Below are 20,567 nucleotides of genomic sequence, written 5' to 3' on the forward strand. Positions count from 1 at the left end.
CCCTCCCAAATACAGCTTCACTGCACTATTCTCAACAAAATTCCCAAGCTTCCTCTTCTATTTTAGGGGTTTATTTGTTTCTCCCCATCTCTTTGGGAGAGGCTTTTGCATTAGTGCTGTCCTGCAGGGGGCCCAGCCGACTAGTACAGAACAGGAGCAGCCTCTGAGAATGTCACATGGGCTAAGTTATGTTTTTTAAAAAAAACTGGAAGACAGACTAAGTTCTCTTATATTCCTTAGGCAATGGATATTATTTAATTCCATATTTTATGAAAAATTCTCTGCGGTTTAAGTAAAAGTTGTTACAACACTAGAAGTATTGTTCACTCTCTCATACCTACCAACTTCCTCTTACAATCTACTGCTTTTTAGTCACTTGGTATAAATTCAGGCCCAAGCATCAGAAGGGAATGCCTTCCATTTTAAAGTAATGTTCTAACAAACCTCAAATGGAGAGGTACAATGTTGGATAGATTCTGTATGTTACAATGACCAGGAAAACAAATACCTACACAGAAGCATAGAAATGTAGGGCTGGAAGGATTGTGGAGAGGTCATCTAGTCCAACCCCCTGCTTTGGGGCAGGACCAAGTACATCTAGACCACCCCTTACAGGTGTTTGTCTAACCGGTTCTTAAAAATTTCCCATGACAGGGACTGCACAACCTCCTTTGGTAAGCTATTCCAGCTATCCTTATAGTTAAAAATTTTCTTGTAATATCTAACCTAAATCTCCCCAGCTGCAGGTTAAGCCCACTACTACTTCTAACTTCAGTAGACATGGAGAACAATTAATCCCTGTCCTTAGACCTTAACACACTTATAACGGCCCTTACCACACTGAAGACTATCAGGTTCCCACCAGTCTTCTTTTTTCAAGACTAAATATGACCATTTTTTTTAAACCTCCTCGCCTTATAACCTATACTCCTAGTGGAATTCTGCGCCACTGCACATGCTCAAAATTCATGTGCCACGCTGAATTTTGTTTTCATCGCAGAAAATACATTCTGCTGGAAAGGTGCTGCAGTTACTCTGTTTGCCAACTAGGGGCTGCTGTGGAGAAAGAACAGAGAGCAGCCACAACCATGCGGGAGCAGACCCAGTAGCAGATAGGGAAGAGAAAGATTGCTTTCCTCACAGCGCCCTGCCAGTGCGGCCAGGTCAGGAGGCACAGAAATATGAGGGGGGTGGACAGCATGGGACACATGGGGCGGGCTGCTGGGAGGGGTCACAGTTTGAGGTTCAGAAGGGCTAGTGGAGAGAACAGACTGGGGCAGCAGCTGAATGGGAGTGGGGGTGAAAGGACACATGGGGATGGGGAGGCGTGCAGGGACACATGGGGACGGGGCAGATGTGCCTGACTGAATAAAGGGACTAGGGGTCAGCCATGGTATGCATGGTGGAGGCTCCCTAACAATCCCTCCCCACTCCAAAAAAACCTGTTCCATACTTCTCCACCCACACCATCAACCCTCAAAGTTCATACCCAGGCTCTTTCCCAGCAACTACATCCCTCTCCCTCAACTCCTCCGTTACCCCGACTCTCCCAAGCCTTTGCACTGTTTCTGAGAGATGCGGGAAATGTGTTTCTGTATTGTAGTTTAAATGAATTGTTACTCAGAGTTCTGTATTAATATGCCTAGTAAGAAATATATTTGTCAAAAAACATTTCCTGAATCTTTTTTTTCGTCCGTATTGTTACAGACATAGTTGCTGACAGGTATTTTGCAATAAATTATCAAAAAAATTGAAACTACATTGTGTTTTGACAAATAAAATTTTGCAGAATTTTAAAATATTGTGTGCAAAATTTTTAAAGTTTTGGTGCTGAATTCCCCCAGGAGTAATCTATGAACCTATGACATGTCTAGCCTCTCTCACAACTGTATCACATTGTTCTCTTATATTTCACTTGTGAGCCACTTAACCCCCAGATTCTTTTCAGCATTACAACCACTATGCCATTTATTCACCATTTTGTAGTTGTAGCTTTTATTTTTCCATCCTAAGTGTAGTATTTTGCACTTATCTTTATTGAATTTCATCTTTTTGATTTCAGACCAACTCTCCAATTTGGAGAGATGGTGGAAAAAGTTGCTCACTTACAGCTAGGGGCTACTCTCACCAATTGCTCCTATTCTCCCATGTTTCACTCTCCCCATTGCCTAATCTGCATTTTACTGCACAGTGGAACAGAGAAAATGAAGCAGGGGAAAATAACAGATCAAGTGAGATAATGCCACAAAATGACAAAACTGGAGCATCAGGCCAAAGGCTATCTCCTGCCAAGAAAGTGAAGCCTGCATAAGTTCTCCCACACCCTTGAACTGGAGGCGGGAGGGGCGGGGGGGGGGGAGAGAAGGTGCCCACTGTGCTCCCTTTTCCTTGATTCTTATTCAAATTTAAAAAAAAACAAAAAACCAAATCTGAAAATATTTTACAAAACAGGCCTTAATAGCGGACAACTGTACGTTGAATTTAGACATTTCATTCAAATTGGATTTTTTAAAACAACAGTACATCATGTTTCTGTTCACTGATATCTGAACTGTATATCCTGGAGTGCATACCCACCAAGCCACAGTACGAGTCATTAGGAAAGATTGGTTGAAAAAGCTTTCCACTTGACCAGAAAAGAACAGAACGTCAGCATTTCAGCACTTGGACTTCTTCTGTGCTTTCCCCCTCGAAATAACTCACTATGGACTACTCACTTGTCACATATTTATTGTATTTTAAAACACAGAGGTTTAATTTCAGCAGTACAAATGACCTACACCAGCACCACAAATGTAGAACATTCTTCATTAAATGGTTATCCTTATTGTATTTAATTACAAGTAACTATAACTTAATGACTGATGTTGAACAAACCCTTGAGGTCAAATAAAATCTTCCCTTCCAACCTCCCACCCCACCATACTACTGTTTAACGTTAACTTTGCCTTATTATCATATCAGATTTTTACTTTAGGTATTCTGCTTATTTGTCTAGAAAGATATTCTAGCTAAGTCACAAGAAAAGCCTTAAGGAAAGGGATGTCGAAAAGAAGTATATATGAGATTAATTTCAAACCACTGAGCCTGTAACATTTACAACTAATAAGGATGAAAAAAACAAAAAGAGGAATGGCTTACAGGATGACATGGGAAGAAACTTTCTTTACACTACAACTTCAAATGCTTCCTGAACTTCCCTAAATTCCATATGAATTATTTAGAGTGCTCTCTTTCTTCTTATTGGTGAAATCTTTAGGGACATCTTACACTTTACATATTAAGTAGACAGTTATTTATCCCCAGTCACAGAAGACAACATTGTGTCTATATTTGGGCTGCTACGTTCCCATCCCCTTTCTTCCTTAAATTGCATTTCTACAGGAATATTTGGAAACTGAGAACATATTATAATCCTGGCAACAGGAAGAAACATTTGTCTATCATCAGAGAGAAAGAGAGAGTGTTTTCTTTCTGATCCTTTTTAAAGGGAAGGAGGTTCCCCCTCAAGTCACTTTGATTTACCTGTGCAGAACAATGGATGACCAGACATTAGATCTACGGATGTGCACAGGAGACCAAATTTCAGTTTGGACAAGACTCATTCACAATGATAGTATGAAGGGTCAATCCACACTCAGAACACTACTTGTCACAATGCAGTTTTATTTTTCACTAGCCTTGTAAAAGATAAAAGGATGCAACTATCCTTGTTTGCAATCCCTTATATATACACATACACACCGTTTTATGTAAGTCGGAACATAATCAATCTTAGAAAAACATAGGGTGTCTATAACCTTGGCAACTAATACCAAAAATTAAGAGGTATAAGGAGGAGATGAATTTAGCAAGGCCAAGGACTGTACCTTCAAAATGTTTGCTCTTGCCTGAGTGACAGCAGAAGAGGAGCATCCGAATAGTCCACAGTGGTGGTGCCATGTACAGAATATATACTACAGCATTATACAACAATTTTTGTAGTCAAAAGCACGGAAAGTGGTTTGAAACAGCTTTATCATCATAAGCAAACCACCATAAAAGCAGCAAAGCTCCATTTCCAAAACTTCATTTAATAGTCTGCCTAAGTCTTTTTGCAGCTAAAGAATATTTTAAAAGCAATAGGTCACCGTAGTTTTTCAGAGGTATCTACAAAGCAATCTGGAACACTGATAAGCATTCTTTAAGAAATATCCATTTCAATCAGGTATGCATCATTCTAACAGGCTTAGAGTCGACATTCCTGATAGGAAAAAAAAATTATACATACCTCAAAGCCAAGTCTATCTTTCTCTTTCCAAAAACAAAAATGTGTAACCTTCTTGTCCCAAAATTCATCAGGTTTTACTACACAAACAAGTGATACCTCAGCTGGAACAACATTCTGCAAAACAAATGAAAACAGATAAAACATTCAAGATTAAATTCTCATTTATGACAAAATCAACTTGCATTTAGACAGCACTGTTTATCCAGGATCTTAATACTCTCTACAAATATGAATTAAACAAGGCTTACACCATCCAGGTGACATAGGTGGCTGTACACTAATTCTACATAGAGAAATTATACAGCAATTAAGTAATTTGCACTAAATCACACAGTGAGTCAGAAGAGAGCTGGGGAAAGAATCAGGTCTCTTGATTCCCAAAAGTGTACTCTAACCACTAGCCACCCTCCATCAGTAATGGAAAACAGAAAAAACAACCCTATTTACCTGAATGAATATTACTTGCAATACTGTGGTAACAAAACCATGTACTATGGAAAAGAAATTAAATTGCAAGCTTTATACAAGCTAACTGATACTATATTTCAAGTCAGAACTCCAAAGCTAGGTCAACACAATAAAGAAGTAAGTCAAGTTAGATGAGAAATATATACTTTACTATTAAATCAGGATTTAAGATCAATGGATCTGCTATTATAATGTAAATATCATGTTTACTGTTCCCAGAATAGAAACGCTCTGTATCATTAAATTGATTAAATATTTTTAATGATGCATTAAGTTGACAAACCAATATTTTCCTTACAAAACCTGAGTTCAAATATATTTTGCCTATTTATATATTGTCCTCACATCACAGGACAGGCAGCTACACACATTACTCTTCTGTGAGGTCATCAGTTGTAATATAGGACAAAGATATATGAATACAGTACTGAGGACTGAAAAGCACTGTGAGTAGAACTGATTTTAAATGATCTTGTTGAAAAACAATTAATATAGGACAATTAATTAAAATTGACCCAAAATTTAGATTTAAAAAACAAGGTTTGCAAAACCTAAATCTAATAGGGGAAAAAACAAAAACAAACAAAAAAACAACTTGTCTTCATGGGTTTCTCTCCACACTCACAGAAACGGTTGTTTTTAAACACACATTCCCCTACAGCGTTTCCAACCCAAATACTGCGTCACTAAAAAAGTAAAGTGACTTAATTGATTTTCTTTGTCCAACCAGAGAAATATGAGAAGTGATCAGCATAAATAAGTGATTTAGATTTTCTAAATGATAATTTGAGAGAGATGATTACTTGCAGGAGCAAGAAAATGTATTTGAAATATCATTCTTCATAACAGAAACAATGAGACACATTACATGTACAGACAGAAGCCCGGAATCAAGTGCTTCTAAACATCATTATTATTCTAGAACATGTGACCCACATCCTGTTGAAGAGCACGCATACAGACTTAAGGAAAGAGGCAACAGGCACTTGACAAAAGAGAAAAGGTTGGGGGTCCAAATGTCAAATCTCATTAAGTTACCAGTCAGTAGCTCTTAAAGTTACTCTTAAGGCGAAAAGGAAAGAGTTGCTCTTCCTGAAAAATCAAAATGCAGGAAACTAACACTCACGAAAAACTGACAAAGGATAAGTAATCAGTCAGCCAAGCAGAGAAGAATTAGCAGCCTATCGGTGTAAGTGATGGATCTATGAAGCAGCACCTCCCACTTCTATTAGGTATTATTTTTAAATCCACCCGAGAGAAGTTTTATTTTTGCAGATAGAATTTGAACCTCTCAAATTTGTAAAAATATTTATAAAAAAACATCACTGTCACAGAGAGACCTGTAACTTCAGTGGACATGGAAAGCTTGGTCCCTTGATACAGTATGAAGTAGCACTAATGCTCACTATGGAAGCTGGGTGTAGCTCAATATTTTGAAAGCTTGATAAAGTTTTACCCTAATAATTGAACAAACAACATTCCAAGGTCCAGATTGTCAGCCCAGCGTCTAAATTTGTGCAAGACAAGGCATTCTGGGAACCCTAAAAATTCAAATGTCCATGTTAAAATTGAATAAACTCCTAGTTTCCCTTTCTGAGTGCACAAGTAAAGTACAAATTTTGAAATGCCCAAATGTGAACACCTATAAAGTTACATGTGCAATGCAGGGCATGCAAATATAGAGGATGCTTTTGAAAATGTGGCCCTAAAGTCTATTCTTTCAGTTTCAATTTAATGTATTAATTCAAATTATTTGTCTTTACCAGATTCATTACAAATTGAAACTGCAAGATTATAGTTATTGTGCTTATTCAACTAAGCTCTTTCCCTCTACCCCTTATTTAAAAATGAATAGTTTTGTGCTTCCTTACTTTCTGAGTACTCGCTCATAAGAATGATCCTGCATTCCACATCTTCTCTCTTATTTCTTAGAAATCGAAATTAGAGGCAAATGCATTTAGTCTTTCCCCACATGCTACAATTAGATTTCTGTAGCTGGTACTAACAACACAGCAACATACCTGTATTCTGTACTAGCTGGAGCTCCTGGAATGGCTTCATAAATAACCAAAAGCAGAGTGCCCAACCAGCAGTCTAGATTGGAAATGACAAAGGCTGGAAAACCACTGCCATGCCTATATTGAAGAGGGAAGGCCACAGCCTCCCGATTAGCCATAGATTACGAAAGGTCACAGAAACACCAAAGAATCTAGGAGCATCAATGATCCATATGCCCCAGACATTGTAAACTATTCACATTTAACATGATAATACACTTGTAGAAGTTTTATCTATATCTGAACTGAAGGCTGCTCAGATCAAAACTAGGTTCTGTCATTTCCCATAGTTGCACCTCGGCAGTAAAAAGAAGAAGGACTGTGTAATGCATTTTAGAGTTCCATAGCTCAATGGGGTCCTGATCCAGGAGCTCCTAAGAACTACTCGAACACACATTAATAGTAGTAGTATCAGCTAGTTTTTTTCTCACTTTTTTTTATTTACAGATTTTGTATTCATTGAAGTGTTATTTTCAATATTCCGCTTTTTCACCACTCCCAACATGTAAGTGAGGCTCCTAGCAGAGATGCAGTCACAATATGATCTGCTTCACCATCAATAACCTGATAATAGTCTACTCTACATTTTCTTTTCATCAAACCCAGATTCTATTACACCTTACTTTTGCTAAGCCTGATCAGAGGTGGGGATATTGATAAAAGCAAACCCAGCAGAGAGACATTACTCCTCTTTTAGATAGGCTATTTGGGTTAAGTGGGAAGAAAGGAGGGAGTGAGGATGGAAATCTCTGCCTGCGCTATCTGAAGTGGACATATGCCTGGCTTCCACCAAAACAGTTTGCAATCTCAGGTTCTATCCACCTCTTTTCCTTGATTCGGGGAGTTTCAGTGCCCCAGGAGCATCAATCATGAAAGGCTGGCTAGCAGATACAACAATTCCTCTTTAATATGGGCTTGAAAGTCAGACACAAGCACCTCTTCTAGGCTAGATACTGCAATGTGCTATATTTAGGACTTCCCTTGAAGTCTACTCAGAAGCTCCAGTTACCACAAAATTCAGTGGGCCCCCTCAGGTGCTCACAGCACTGAACAGCTGTACTCAAGTTTTGCTCCTAGAAATGACAAGGAAGCCCATCACCATATTAAAAAGAAGGCAGCCTCCAATCTGCTCCATTTTACACAAAATAAAACAATCCTACGATCTTAGCAAATAGCTTAGGTGACCCTCAGTTGGAAAAAATTTGAATAACTCTCTATAGAAGTATATAAACCCCTTTTCACATTAATTGCTTCTACTTACAAAATTCTGTGCAACATAGCATATATTCTGTAATTAAATTACAAATGGATTGTTTCCCAATAAAGAAATTTCAGCTGTTACAGTAACGCAGCATTTTGACTTCCATCTATAAAACTAATCTGCTGACTGTGAATACATAAAAATTGATTTACCTGGAGCATTAAAACAACCGTCTTTACCACATTCCATTGAGATTTTCTGCCATCCACTATCACAGTAAATCCTCTAGCTTTACACTTTTCACTAAAACAAAAAAGAGATACTTTTAGAAAACAGTAAAACTCAAGAACAAAATGTCAGATATCACCGTGATTAGCTTGGCTTGACTTTCATCACAACCATTTTAAAACTAGGACACTGCTAGGAAATTTTGCCATTTTACTTACTAAAAATCTTCCCTTAAAAATTGAAGTATGTTCACTTACAAAATATGTTTCCCTTGTATTGCTCAGGCATTCTTGTTTGTTATTGTACCATACTAGCAATTTTTAAACAGCACTAATACATTTTCTGGAATATCAAATATTTATTATATTTTTGTGTTTATATTGCAGTTCCTCTTATCAATGATCATACAGTACCCTATAAACATTACACAAATAAATATCACAAAATCCCTGTGAGGTAGTACAGTATTTTATAGATAGGTAACAGATGCATAGAGGGGTTAATTTTCCTAAGGTCACCCAGGAAGTCTGTTGTAGAGGGAACAATATAACTTCCATATCCTGTTCCTAAATCACTTGATCTAGCTCACAATCCAGGAAAACATTTAGGCTCATGCTTAATTTCAAACATGCATTTAAGTGTTCTTCGAATCAGGGCCCTTACTACAACATACAAAAAGCAAGCCAGAAGAATACAGACTTTGCAAGCAGATATAAAAGGGGAAAATGTAGTTCAAATTGACAGTACTTATTTACTCCCTTTTTAAATTAACAACTTTAAGTACAAAATATATAATTTTTAAAGAAGTATATAGTCATACCAAAAAAATGTTGAAAGAACATTAAGGTTACAAAGTCAAGAGCTCAAAGGTTAGAAAATGCCAGCACTAAGGTTGTCTGTGCCCAGCGTCTGCATCCTCCTCCTTCTTGCCTAGGTGTCAGCAAGGGGAACATACAGAACACAGAAAATCTCTCTCCATACTCTCAGTTCCAGTGCCAGGCACCACAGCATCTAGCAACATGAAGAGTCCTGCTCAGTGCCTGTAGTTCTAGGCTAGGGCATGTTTGTCCAGATGGAACATTCAGAGAATTTAGCTGTTGGTGTCCAATGAACCTTCACTGAGCCCATGAATATAGCAATTTTCAGAGGCTTATAACTTGGTCAAATTTTGGTGGACTCAGGGTAACATACTTGCCAAATTTTAAGTCTCTGCTTTAAATCTGAAGGCTCTAGAGCAATGGTTCCCAAACTACGGTTTGCGAACCCCTGGGGGTTTGCAGAAACAATTTTGTAATGGCAGACACAGCCGTCCCTGGGGACTCCAGGCATGGCGGGGGCAGCAGCCAGGACCCAGGTGCGGGGGGCCAGCAGCCGGAGACCCACGGAGCATGGGGCCAGCAGCTGGGGACCCTGGGCACGCAGGCAGCAGCTAGGGACCCTGTCCCTGGCAGACAGGAACTTGGGCAGCATGAGGGACAGAGTGGGAGGGGGAGCTGCGCTGCACCTGGGGGGCCATCCAAGCTCATTTGTCCCTGGCCCCGCAACCCCCTGATGGTGGAAGAAAAAGTATTCGCGTGCCAAATCAGCCGGAACCAAGGTCATTGTAGCCAATGTGGTGGTAACAATCCCCAGTCAGTCCGTACTCAGTCATTCTCTGTAGCATGGCATTTTACTCTAATGAGACTTGAGTGAATCTTCTCATTTACTAGTTTGTTCGTTTGTTAGCATTCTTAGTGTGTTATTTTTATTTGAACTGTTGTACACCCAATATGGACACATGGCTGAAAACAGACAGTGTAAAGACACAAGAAAACAAACGTTCAACATCAGCAGCTGTTTCGTCAAGTCCGAAGTGTGGAAAATCTCAGTCAAATGATTGTGATGGTCCTGGAAAGTCGCTTATGAAGAAAAGGAAATATGACAACTGTTATATAAAATATGGCTTTACATGCATTGGTGATCAAGAATATCCAAAACCAGAGTGCGTAATTTGTGGTGATATGCTAGCAAACAGCAGCCTCAAACCTTCTCTACTTCAGTGCCACTTAAAAACTAGGCACCCCACACAAGTCAACAAGCCTGTTGATTTTTTCAAGAGAAAATTAGCCAAGTAGAAAAGTGACATTACCAGTTTTGTATCCAAAGCAAGTACTGATAAAGAAAATGCACTTAGTAGCTCACTCGGTATGACGCTTCGAGTAACAAAAGGATCAGAAGCCAATACCATAGCAGAGAGCTTGATTGGTCCAAGTATAAAAGACATAGTTCATTGCACGCTCAGAGAAAAGGCTGCAAAAAGGATTGACGTAGTACTTTTGTCCAATAATATGTTGTCGAGAAAAATTAATGACGTCAAGTAATGTAGAGACCACAACTGTACATGGAGTGAAAAATAGTCCATATCATGCTATACGTTTGGATGAATCAACTGATGTTGCTAATCTATCTATATTGCTAGTGTTTGTACATTATGTGAATGAAGGTATGGTTGAAGACTACTTGTTTTGCCGACCATGGAAAGACCATACAAGATATCTTCAATCTGACTAATGCATATTTTCAAGAAAAGGAAATAGATTGCCTAGACATTTACACTGATGGGGCCACATCAATGATGGGGAAGCATACAGGATTTGTAGCTCGAACAAAAAAGGCTGCATCAAACGTCTCTTGGACTTCTTGCAATATCTATAGACAAGCCCTTGCAGCAAAACGCATGCCTGAGGGATGAAGGAAGTGCTGGACAATGCAGTGAAAACGGTGAATTTCATAAAATTATGACCAACAAATTCCAGAACATTTCACATACTTTGTGAAGAAATGGGTAGTGTACACAATTGTCTGTTGTCCCATACCAAAGTTAGATGGCTCTCACGTGGCAAAATCCCTGTGCGTTTGTTTGAGCTTAGAACAGAATTCCTTGTTTTTTCCACCTCGCTAGCTGTATGGAAAATCATGTCTGACTCCAGAGCCTAGCTTATTTAGCAGACATTTTCTCGAGGATTAATGACCTAAATTTATCTCTTCAAGGCCTCAATATAACAGTTTTCAATGCGCAAGACCGAGCTGAATCCATGATAAAGAAGTCGCAGTTCTGGGAAAGGTGTTTGGAAAACAATCAAACTGAGTGTTTCCGTACTCTTCGTGACTTCCTGGCATAACAAACTTTGGTTGGATCAGTGCACTAAAACCAATATAACTGCACACCTAAAAGGACTTTGCACAATGTTCAGGGAATACTTTCCAGTCAAGCGATAATGACTGGATTCGCAACGCCTTTGATGATACCACTCCCTCAACGGAGATATTGAGCACTGAGGAAAAAGAGAAATAGATTGAGATCTCCTGTGATTACGTACTGAAAAGGAGTTTCAGAAGTTGGTCACTGATCAACTTTTGGCTGAGTTTAAGAAACTAGTACCCCCTGCTGGCAGAAAAAGCTACTATCGTTTTGTTACTGTTTTCAACAACATCCTTATGCGAGAAAGCATTTTCCTCGTATGCACATCTGAAAACCAAACACAGAAGCAGACTCAATGTCAAACCAGACCTTTCTCCAGTGGTTCTGGACTTCCAAGAGCTATGCAGATCAAAGCAAGTGCATTCATCACACTACGGAGATTTAAACTTCAAGACTCCTTATGAGAAATGGAAAGGGAGGAGGATATTTTTTGCTGTTTCTAAAATTAAATAGGCTGCTAGTGTTGTTTTTAAAAATTATTACCAAGAACAAGTTTAAGCTTTGCTATAGTCATGCATTGTTTGCCTGGACTGCTCAAGATCCAAATGCTTGTGGGAGGAAGGAACTCTTTATTTGAGTTGGCTTCTTAAATACCTTCATGCTGGTTCATGTCTGGTACTCCTTGATGAAACATTAGGAGCCTTGTCTTATAACAGACTTAATTGAAGTGATATGAGCTACAAAAGTGGAATCTTGGAAGAATATTGCCATTTTCGTAATGTAATAAAATAAATAATGTAATGATAAATAATTATTACACACTATTTATTATTACATTAACATGTCATTAAAAAACTAAATTATTTCCAAGATCCCTGCTTCTCTAATTTATGCTCAGGTAAGGCAGAAAATCTCTGGAAATACTCATTTTTAGGAGGAGGTTCACAAGATTTGGTATTTTCGTGAAAGGGGTTCGCGGGTTGTTAAAGTTTGGGAACCACTGCTCTAGAGCTTCTCAGTGAAATGACTCAGCATGGGAAGTTTCAGTCTCAACAGTTAAAAGTTCAGCAAGTGATAAGCAACTGAGAACATTGGAAAGCATTAACTAACCATGCACACTAGTACCAGCTCTGACTATAAATTGTTAAGTAAGACAGACATTCTAGTCATTGTTCAAATACATACAATATTACTACACATGTATATATTTTTCATTCACTATAATTGTACCATTATGGGACTAAGATGGATTTACTATCACTTACGAGCTGTCAAGTGTACTTAAAGAAAAAACGGTGTGCATATACTATGTTGTTTTTTTAAATCAATATACCCTTGCCTATTTTAATTTATTTTTTAATGACAAAAAAGTTTAGCTCCTGAAAATGTACAGACAGAGCATAATGCCTATTACTACAATAATCCCATTGATTTCCAATACAGTTACTCATAGCAGCAAGCATTATGCTTGGTAGTAAGCATTTGCAGGATCAGAACTTTAGCCTACAGTATGGATAAGAACCAACTAAACAATAGGAGGGGAAAAAATCAATTGGAGTGGTAGAAAAATATTCATAAGCATATTTCACTTTCTTTTTAGAACAAAAACAATTAGTCAGTTTTTAGTTTAGGACTAAACTAATTTCCAACATGGTTGCCATTGTGTACCTGGATTTTACTTTATTTATTTTTCAATGGCACTTCTTGAAGACATGCGTAAGATTTTCCAGGGACCCTACAGAAAATTAGACTCATTGTTTGCAGTGTCACAGCCAGAGCAAGTTCTGAAAGCCAAATTATAACTAGAAGATTTATATAGGAACTGACACAATCTAACCTTGAATACAGCAAACACAAATGGTGTGTCTATCATATTCCTTTGAAATATTGTTTTCTTAAGGTTAATGGAAACAAACAACAGCACTTGTATATTCCCACAAAAAACAACCCTCAAAAAACAACAAATTATCCAATTCTGAAAGGTTAAATAAAATGTTTAACACAATGCATTTAAGCTTTAAAAAAAACTGGTAAAATTGATTTGTGCATAAGAACGGTGAAGCCTGCCAACTCCATTGACAGGGCATTGAAGGGCATGAAATATTGCTGCATTTATCTTTTCTTCCACTTGAAAAAAGTTTTTATATTTTAAACCATATCCTATCATAACAAAGACACATCTACTCAATAGTTATGAATTTGTTTTAAAAAAGAAAACACACTAGTATTTCATGGATATTGTACAAATCAAAGACATTTCACCTCAACACTATAAAAGTCTGGCCTGCCACAAAACATTTCACATTCATAAAAGAAAAATTTGGAGTTACAACACTAGGTACTGAAGTTAGTGAGACATAATTTTGAGACACTGTATGTTAAACAATGTATAACTTCAGGTCCAGTTCTGCAAACCATCCACTGATGGAACTCCCATACAAGTCAACAGGACTACTCTCACAAGACAGACCACTCGTGTAAAGCTTTAAAGAATCAGGCTTGATATTTGTTGAAAACGCAAAAGCCTGGTTTGGGGACAAAATGCTAACTCACAAGCGTTTTAAAGCCTTCCAGAAGAGCACAGAGAATCTTTAATATTTAAGGAAAACGCTTTTTTAAAAAGCAAATTCTTTCTACTATTAAACCAACATTAAAGCAGGATGGTCTCCCATATTATTATTCTGCATGACTGTCAACACCGACGGTGGGAATGTCAACCTTTATTTTACATGTGATATGAGCAATGCTTAGTGTGAATTTTCAGATAGCTTTAAGCAAAATAAACGCAATATATATCACAGCTAGATAGTAAAACAACAAATTTTGGTAGAATACTTACATTTATTCAACAAACAGGACCAAACCCTGAAGTCAATTAGACTACTTGCATGAATAAGATGAGCACAATTTTCACCCATAATTTTGTAAAAGTTCCAACTTTTTTTTAAAACGAAACACAAATGTATAAACAACAAGCATGTAACTAATTAAGAGTACAAGTAAATTATCAATCAAGCTTTACAGAAGTGACCGGAGTGTCTCAGGTTTCTTTTAGTAATATTCATTTTTCTTCTCTTTGGGGCCAGATCATTAGTCTACACATTTGAAAAGATCTGATACTCCCATTAGCAAAATAAAATGCATAAAGCATTTTTTATTTAATTATGCTAACATCTCTTTCTCCCGGTCTCTTACAGTTGGTCTTTTAACCATGTTGGAAACATGAGCATTCACTTGGGGAGAGGAAAAAAAAATCAAACACAAAATGATAAAACTAAGATTTGAGGATGACTTACCAGTTCTGTTAGATAATTTCTGCCCCCATCATCAGATCCAACCAAATAAATTAATAATATATGGCCAAATATAGATCTGAACCTGCAGTTTTTCCATAAGCAAATCTCCCACAGAAGTTGTTAATTTTACAATCAAACCCATAATTAATGATAGAATCCATTGAACTCTGGCCCAAATTCAGCAAAACAATTATAGCTTTTTTTTTTTAAGCATGTAAGTAATCCCACTAACTTCAATGAGACTTCATACATGCTTAAACTTAAGCACAATTTAAGTGCTTCAGTGAATCTGGGCCTGTATGAATAGAAGGGCTGCAAAAACAAAAACAAACAAAAGGAACAAACGATTTTCTGCCTGAAAAGTCCCACCAATTCCAATGATTAGCCTTTTTTAACGTTGCTTTTTAATGTAAATTATAGTCGCTAGTTAGTTTACACCAGAATTATCAGAAAGAAAAGTTACTGCACATATTCCAACAATGCAATGGTGAAATACACCAGACAGAAAAAAACAAGCAGGATAATTAAAAGAAACTATCACATACCTTTTAATTTACTATGTTATTTGTGTTTTAAGTTGTTCTAATAAAATCAAATGAGATCACATTATGGTATAATCCAGGGCTAGTCAACAGGCAGACCATGGGCCAAATCCAGATCAGCACACACTTGAACGGACCATGAAATCTTTTTATCATCATCATCATCAATGTTACTGAAGTGTGAAAAATGTTTCACTGGAGTCTGGACCTTGACTATATGTTGACCAAGAAAAGTGGACATTGACAAAAAATAATTGACTATTCCTGATTACTAAGTAAAATATGTTTTGTATCGGAAGATAAAAATATGTAGTGCTTTTAAGAAACACCTTTAGAGTCACTTAGTCACCTTGGAATGCTTAGGAGATAGTCTAGGGTAACACTCAGCTCATCCATGTTTGTCTGTTCAAGGCATAATGGAATTGTCAGAATGAGGCCACTTCGTCTGTCCTTCCCTCCTATTAAAAAAAAGGCATTACAAAGATTTAATGTAGTTTTAAGATAAAAATACACATTTTCAGCTACATAGTCTCAAACTACATGTTACTTGTGAAACTGCTATAAAGATTACAAGTGAACAAAAGTGCTGTGAGTTGTGGACAGTGCTGTAATTAAAGAACATTTTGTGAAGCATATCTTGGACGTTAAAACAAAGTTACATAATAGACTAAATGAATTTGTAACCTACCGGTTAATGACATGCCCAAAACACAGGGTTTGGTCATGAGGTGACCTTAATGCAAAACACGGTTTATAATATATATTAACAACTTTGAACACTTAAAAAAATCTCAATGTCTTTTCAATAAGACTATACATTTACATTAAGGTCTCCAATCTAGGAAGGTACTTTAGCATATACTTGCCCTCAATAGAACTATTAATGCGCTTTAAGTTAGGCACATGCTTACATACCTTGCTGAATCAAGGCCCAAAAGGTGGAAACGTAGAGCATTTGATCAAGATTATTTTTTAAAGGGTGCCTGAAGTTAGGCTCCTAAAGCCATATGAATGGCCATATTTTCAGTTACTAAATACGCAAGAACCCACAATGGCCTGTGTATCTAGATCGGAACAACAGTAAGTACATTGTACAGCTTCTGTTAGCACACAGCAGATTTTCATCCAAATATAAAGAAACAATGAATATGTCAGAATCAAAACATACAAGATTTAAGGCCTATTTTCATAGGCATAGATCACCCAGAACTCTCACCGAAGCGTTGAGAGCTATGAGTGATCTGAAAATCAGGTCCTTGATGTTTTATTCATAACACTTTTTAGTATGTAGGGAAAGGAATTCATAGTCATTTCACTAGATCTCATGAAGTGATGAGCTTTCAGTACTGAAGGGGTCGACTCTTGACTCCATCGCCCACTTTTTAGATTCTCAAAAAAACACCATCATTCTTTCTCCCATGCTTTCCCCGCCAACTTGGGACGAGTTCCCTGTAAACATTCCCGAAGTCATTTCTTTGTTCTCTTTCAAATCCTGTGTTTGTACAGTGCCTAGCACAATAGGGTCCTTGTCCAGAACTAGGACTCCTAGGTACTACAATAATTCTAAGGAATACAGCAGAACCCTGTTTATCTGATCTAACTGGGACAGGGGACAGATCAGATAATCAAAAAACTAAATAAAAAGTGGAAAATGGGAAAGTGCAATGCTATACCGCCATCTGGTGGTCACAGGAGAGATCTCCCCCTTCTGGATGGGTGTGCGCTGGTTGTTCAGTTAACACAGAAAACCAGATAATGACGGATCAGATCAAAGGGGTTCTATTGTAATAACACCACCAACAACTTAAGAAAAAGGCACTTCCAAGTTTGCTCGCAATAAAGATGAGGTACTGAAATTAAAGTATACTTTACATTTGATATCACACCACAAATTATATGTAAACCATTGACCAAACAAATGCTTTTAATCTCATTTGAAATGGCTGTTTAAACCATGTGGTAGATGCCCACAATACTAGATACTAACAATATATGGCTAGGGCCTGGCCTATGCCATGTCCCCGTTTTGCCTCTCCGATTCTCTTCGGAAACCTGTGTTGTGAGACTAAGAAAAATCACATCAGCTCTGCCCTATGGCTGCTTGGGGAGAGTTATGAGCAACAGAAGAGAGGCATACTGGAATTATTCGCTAGTGAGAAGGGCAAAACACAAAGGCAGAAGAAGGGCAGAGTAGCAGACATACATCCATTACAGCAAAATAGAATGAAGGACAGGTAAAGAAACAGAAGTGTCCCTACCATACACTACAATCACAGGTGCCAGGAGGCTGAGAGCAAGTTTGGGGAAAATCAAAAGGTATGCTCATTATTAGACCTACTAGCCATAGGCTGATAGGGAATATGGAGCCACCAAAACAGGTGCAGCATTTAGGTAGGAATCGCTGCATCCTCCTCCTTCTCAGTTGCTGAGTGGGATAATAGCTCTCACCTGACTGTTGTCCCTGGACATATCCCTCTCATGTCCCTGCCATCACGTATCAGTTCTACCACTCACATTCCCACAGTATAACACTGCAAGGTATCAGTTTGACATGGAAATTCTAATGGATGCCCTGTTTCCAGTGCTAGTTACTGATTCACCGATGTAGCATAAGCAAAGCTGCAAGGATTGAACAGAATGTTATATCTTTGCACTTGGATCTTTTCAGCAACCACCTTCCTGAGAAATTGTATTTCAGGAGAAAAACATGCTGCTTATCTAATTTTTTAGAATGAAATAAAGTACATGGAAATGAACAGATATAAACTGCAGCATGATTTACAAGTTAGTCCAATAGCTTTTTAAGCCACCACTTTGGCCTTATAATATAATCTTTTTCTATCCGTCAGCCTTTTTTCTTCCAAATCTTCCACATCTGCATTAATAAACCAGTTTCAAAGTAAACTGTAAATCTCAGTAGCTTTGAAGGTGCTCCGATTTTCTTTGCCATTGCTTATTGGGATAAAAGATTTCTTAAATGTATTAACCTTTTTGTAAAATCCTGCAGGATCGTCTAATATAACAAGGAGTTACTTATAGACAGTAAGGGGACAGTATCCTAACCACTTCAACCAGATCTGGAAAGCTGGAGTTTGTATGATAGATAATAATTTCAGTTTTATTATTGATGGAAATGGAGGTGGGGGAGGAGAATTGTTTTCAGAGATGCTAAAAAGGCAAGTTTTTCCTAAGTGATTTTAAATACCTTGAATATTAAGTTAAGAAAGGCATTAAATCATCATGTTCTTGCTTCATGACAGCAGCTGATCTAAATGGAATTTGAATTATGACCACTCAGTCCACAAAGCCACTTAAAGAGAGTCCTATCTGTGCAGAATTATATATGAGATAAGCCACACACACACAAAATCTGAACACGAGTATCAAGTGTCGAAGCTACAAACTGGTATACACGCAGAGGAGCTCTTTCCCAAGATAAGCCTAGATGCAGGGTGACATAACTTGGCCATTTATACAATCAGTGTTGGAATTATAACTACAATAATAGTTAAAAATCTGTTCTTTTTCAAAGCCATTAAAAGCCCAAACCTGGAATTAAAAATCCAGTGATGATACCAGGAATATAAAACAACTAGGCATATTTCCATCCCTCACAAAGGGCCAGATTCTGTACACCTTATTTATACAATTAGCCCCCTTAGGTTCAGACTACTTGAAGCAAGAAAGGATTTTTTTTTTTTTGGCCCCCTGGAAGTCATCCAGGAAGTTTATAGCAGTTTTCTATCTATCTTTCTAACCATGATGGCCCAAGAGAATGCCAACATAGATTGTTGATAACCAGCTATAGGGGGGTTCAGCAGTCTGAGCAGTGTAAATGTTAATTTTATCACCCTTGTTGCCACCTCCTTTCCCAGGAACAGACAGAGAAGGGAACTGAGGGGCTCTTGAGTATGGGTTGGCCCCTCCCCCAGAAACCAGTAAGCTGCTGTAGGACAGTTCCTGCTAGAGTTGTCTCCATTCTGTAGTTCACTGTTTTGAGCAGCAGAAGCTGCAGACAGCTGCCTTTGCCTCTTCTCTTCCTGAACAGCAGAGGCTACTGAAAGCCCAACCAGTAGCAAAGGAGGGATCTTGAATGAGAAAAAAACAAAAGGAAGGAGGGGAATTGGATCAATATTGTTCAGAAGTTGAAGGGTTGCCTTTACCTTTTAGCTTGAGTCTGAGTGCACTTTAAAAAAAGCAGTTTCTCTCCTCCAGTTATATTGCTTACAAATATATTAAATTAAACAAATAAGAATAAAATAGTATTTGTCTTAGGATCTGAAACCATTGTAAGTCAAGTGTAAGTCAAAAGCCATGCTTCTCCACTGATAGTTTGTCTTCACAAAGTTCTCAAAAACAAGAACAAAACACTAAATAAGGATAGGAGTGCTACTAAAAACATCAACCAAAATATGGTCTTCCACCATCAAAAACCAAACCACATTTCTCCTAAGAGGCAGGAGGATATATCCCTCTCCAATACTGAGTTTAGCTCTGAGCAAGCAGAGAGCAGAAAAAAAAACAGACAAGCATGGCCCATCCACAAATGTTGACATCAAAGAAACTGTTTTGGAGCTGAGCTCCATGAAGGCTAAATTCAAGCAGTAGTTACAGATCTTAAAAATGGATGCACGATGGAAGAAGTAGTAGACCAAATGAATGAGCAAAGTACCACTGTCACATAGGTAGCTGACATCATCTTCCTTTCCAAATGCAAACAGATGGACATCGTAACAAAACACTTTAGATAAGCTATTACCAGCAGGAGAGTGGGGTGGGGGGAGAGAAAACCTTTTATAGTGGTAAACACCCATTTTTTCCATGGTTTGTATGTATAAGAACATCTTCTGTATCTTCCACAGTATGCATCCAATGAAGTGAGCTGTAGCTCACGAAAGCTTATACTCAAATAAATTGGTTAGTCTCTAAGGTGCCACAAGTACTCCTTTTCTTTTTGCGAATACAGACTAACACGGCTGTTACTCTGAAACCAGGATTAAAACAAAACAAACAGAAGATGAAGGGACTTGGAGCTGAAACTCAAAGACCTACATAAAAAAACAACACAAACAGCAAATGAAAAATAAAGATGTCCCTGAAGCGACCCTACTGTACTTGTAGAGGTTCTATTTAAATAAATTCTAGTCAGAGAAGAAAAAAAATCTATATTCAAGCCTATTGTGCTTTCTTCCACCAGACCACATCAGGAGTCTGCCCCACAGAGAATCAAACATCTGTCTCCATTAGTATGCCAACAAGAATCAAACCATAAGAAAAACCAAGGAATAAAGGATCCTTTAATGGTCCAAGGGTACAGAATTGCA

At 37.9% G+C, this 20,567-nt stretch overlaps 1 protein-coding gene across 7 annotated transcripts in view; it reads right to left on the reverse strand.

The window, feature by feature from the left end:
• Window positions 1-20,567, reverse strand: part of SESTD1 (SEC14 and spectrin domain containing 1) — a 124,932-nt gene that overhangs the window by 66,607 nt on the left and 37,758 nt on the right. For all 7 annotated transcript variants that reach the window (XM_073306035.1, XM_073306036.1, XM_073306040.1 and 4 more), the window contains 3 exons: window positions 15,593-15,701; window positions 8,209-8,299; window positions 4,271-4,384 (listed from right to left, as the gene is read on the reverse strand). In XM_073306035.1, the coding sequence (XP_073162136.1) occupies window positions 4,271-4,384; window positions 8,209-8,299; window positions 15,593-15,701 (314 nt within the window). The remainder of the gene's footprint in view (window positions 1-4,270; window positions 4,385-8,208; window positions 8,300-15,592; window positions 15,702-20,567) is intronic.

The sequence above is a fragment of the Lepidochelys kempii genome, chromosome 11 (assembly GCF_965140265.1).
Source record: "Lepidochelys kempii isolate rLepKem1 chromosome 11, rLepKem1.hap2, whole genome shotgun sequence".
NCBI classification, from domain to species: domain Eukaryota; kingdom Metazoa; phylum Chordata; order Testudines; family Cheloniidae; genus Lepidochelys; species Lepidochelys kempii.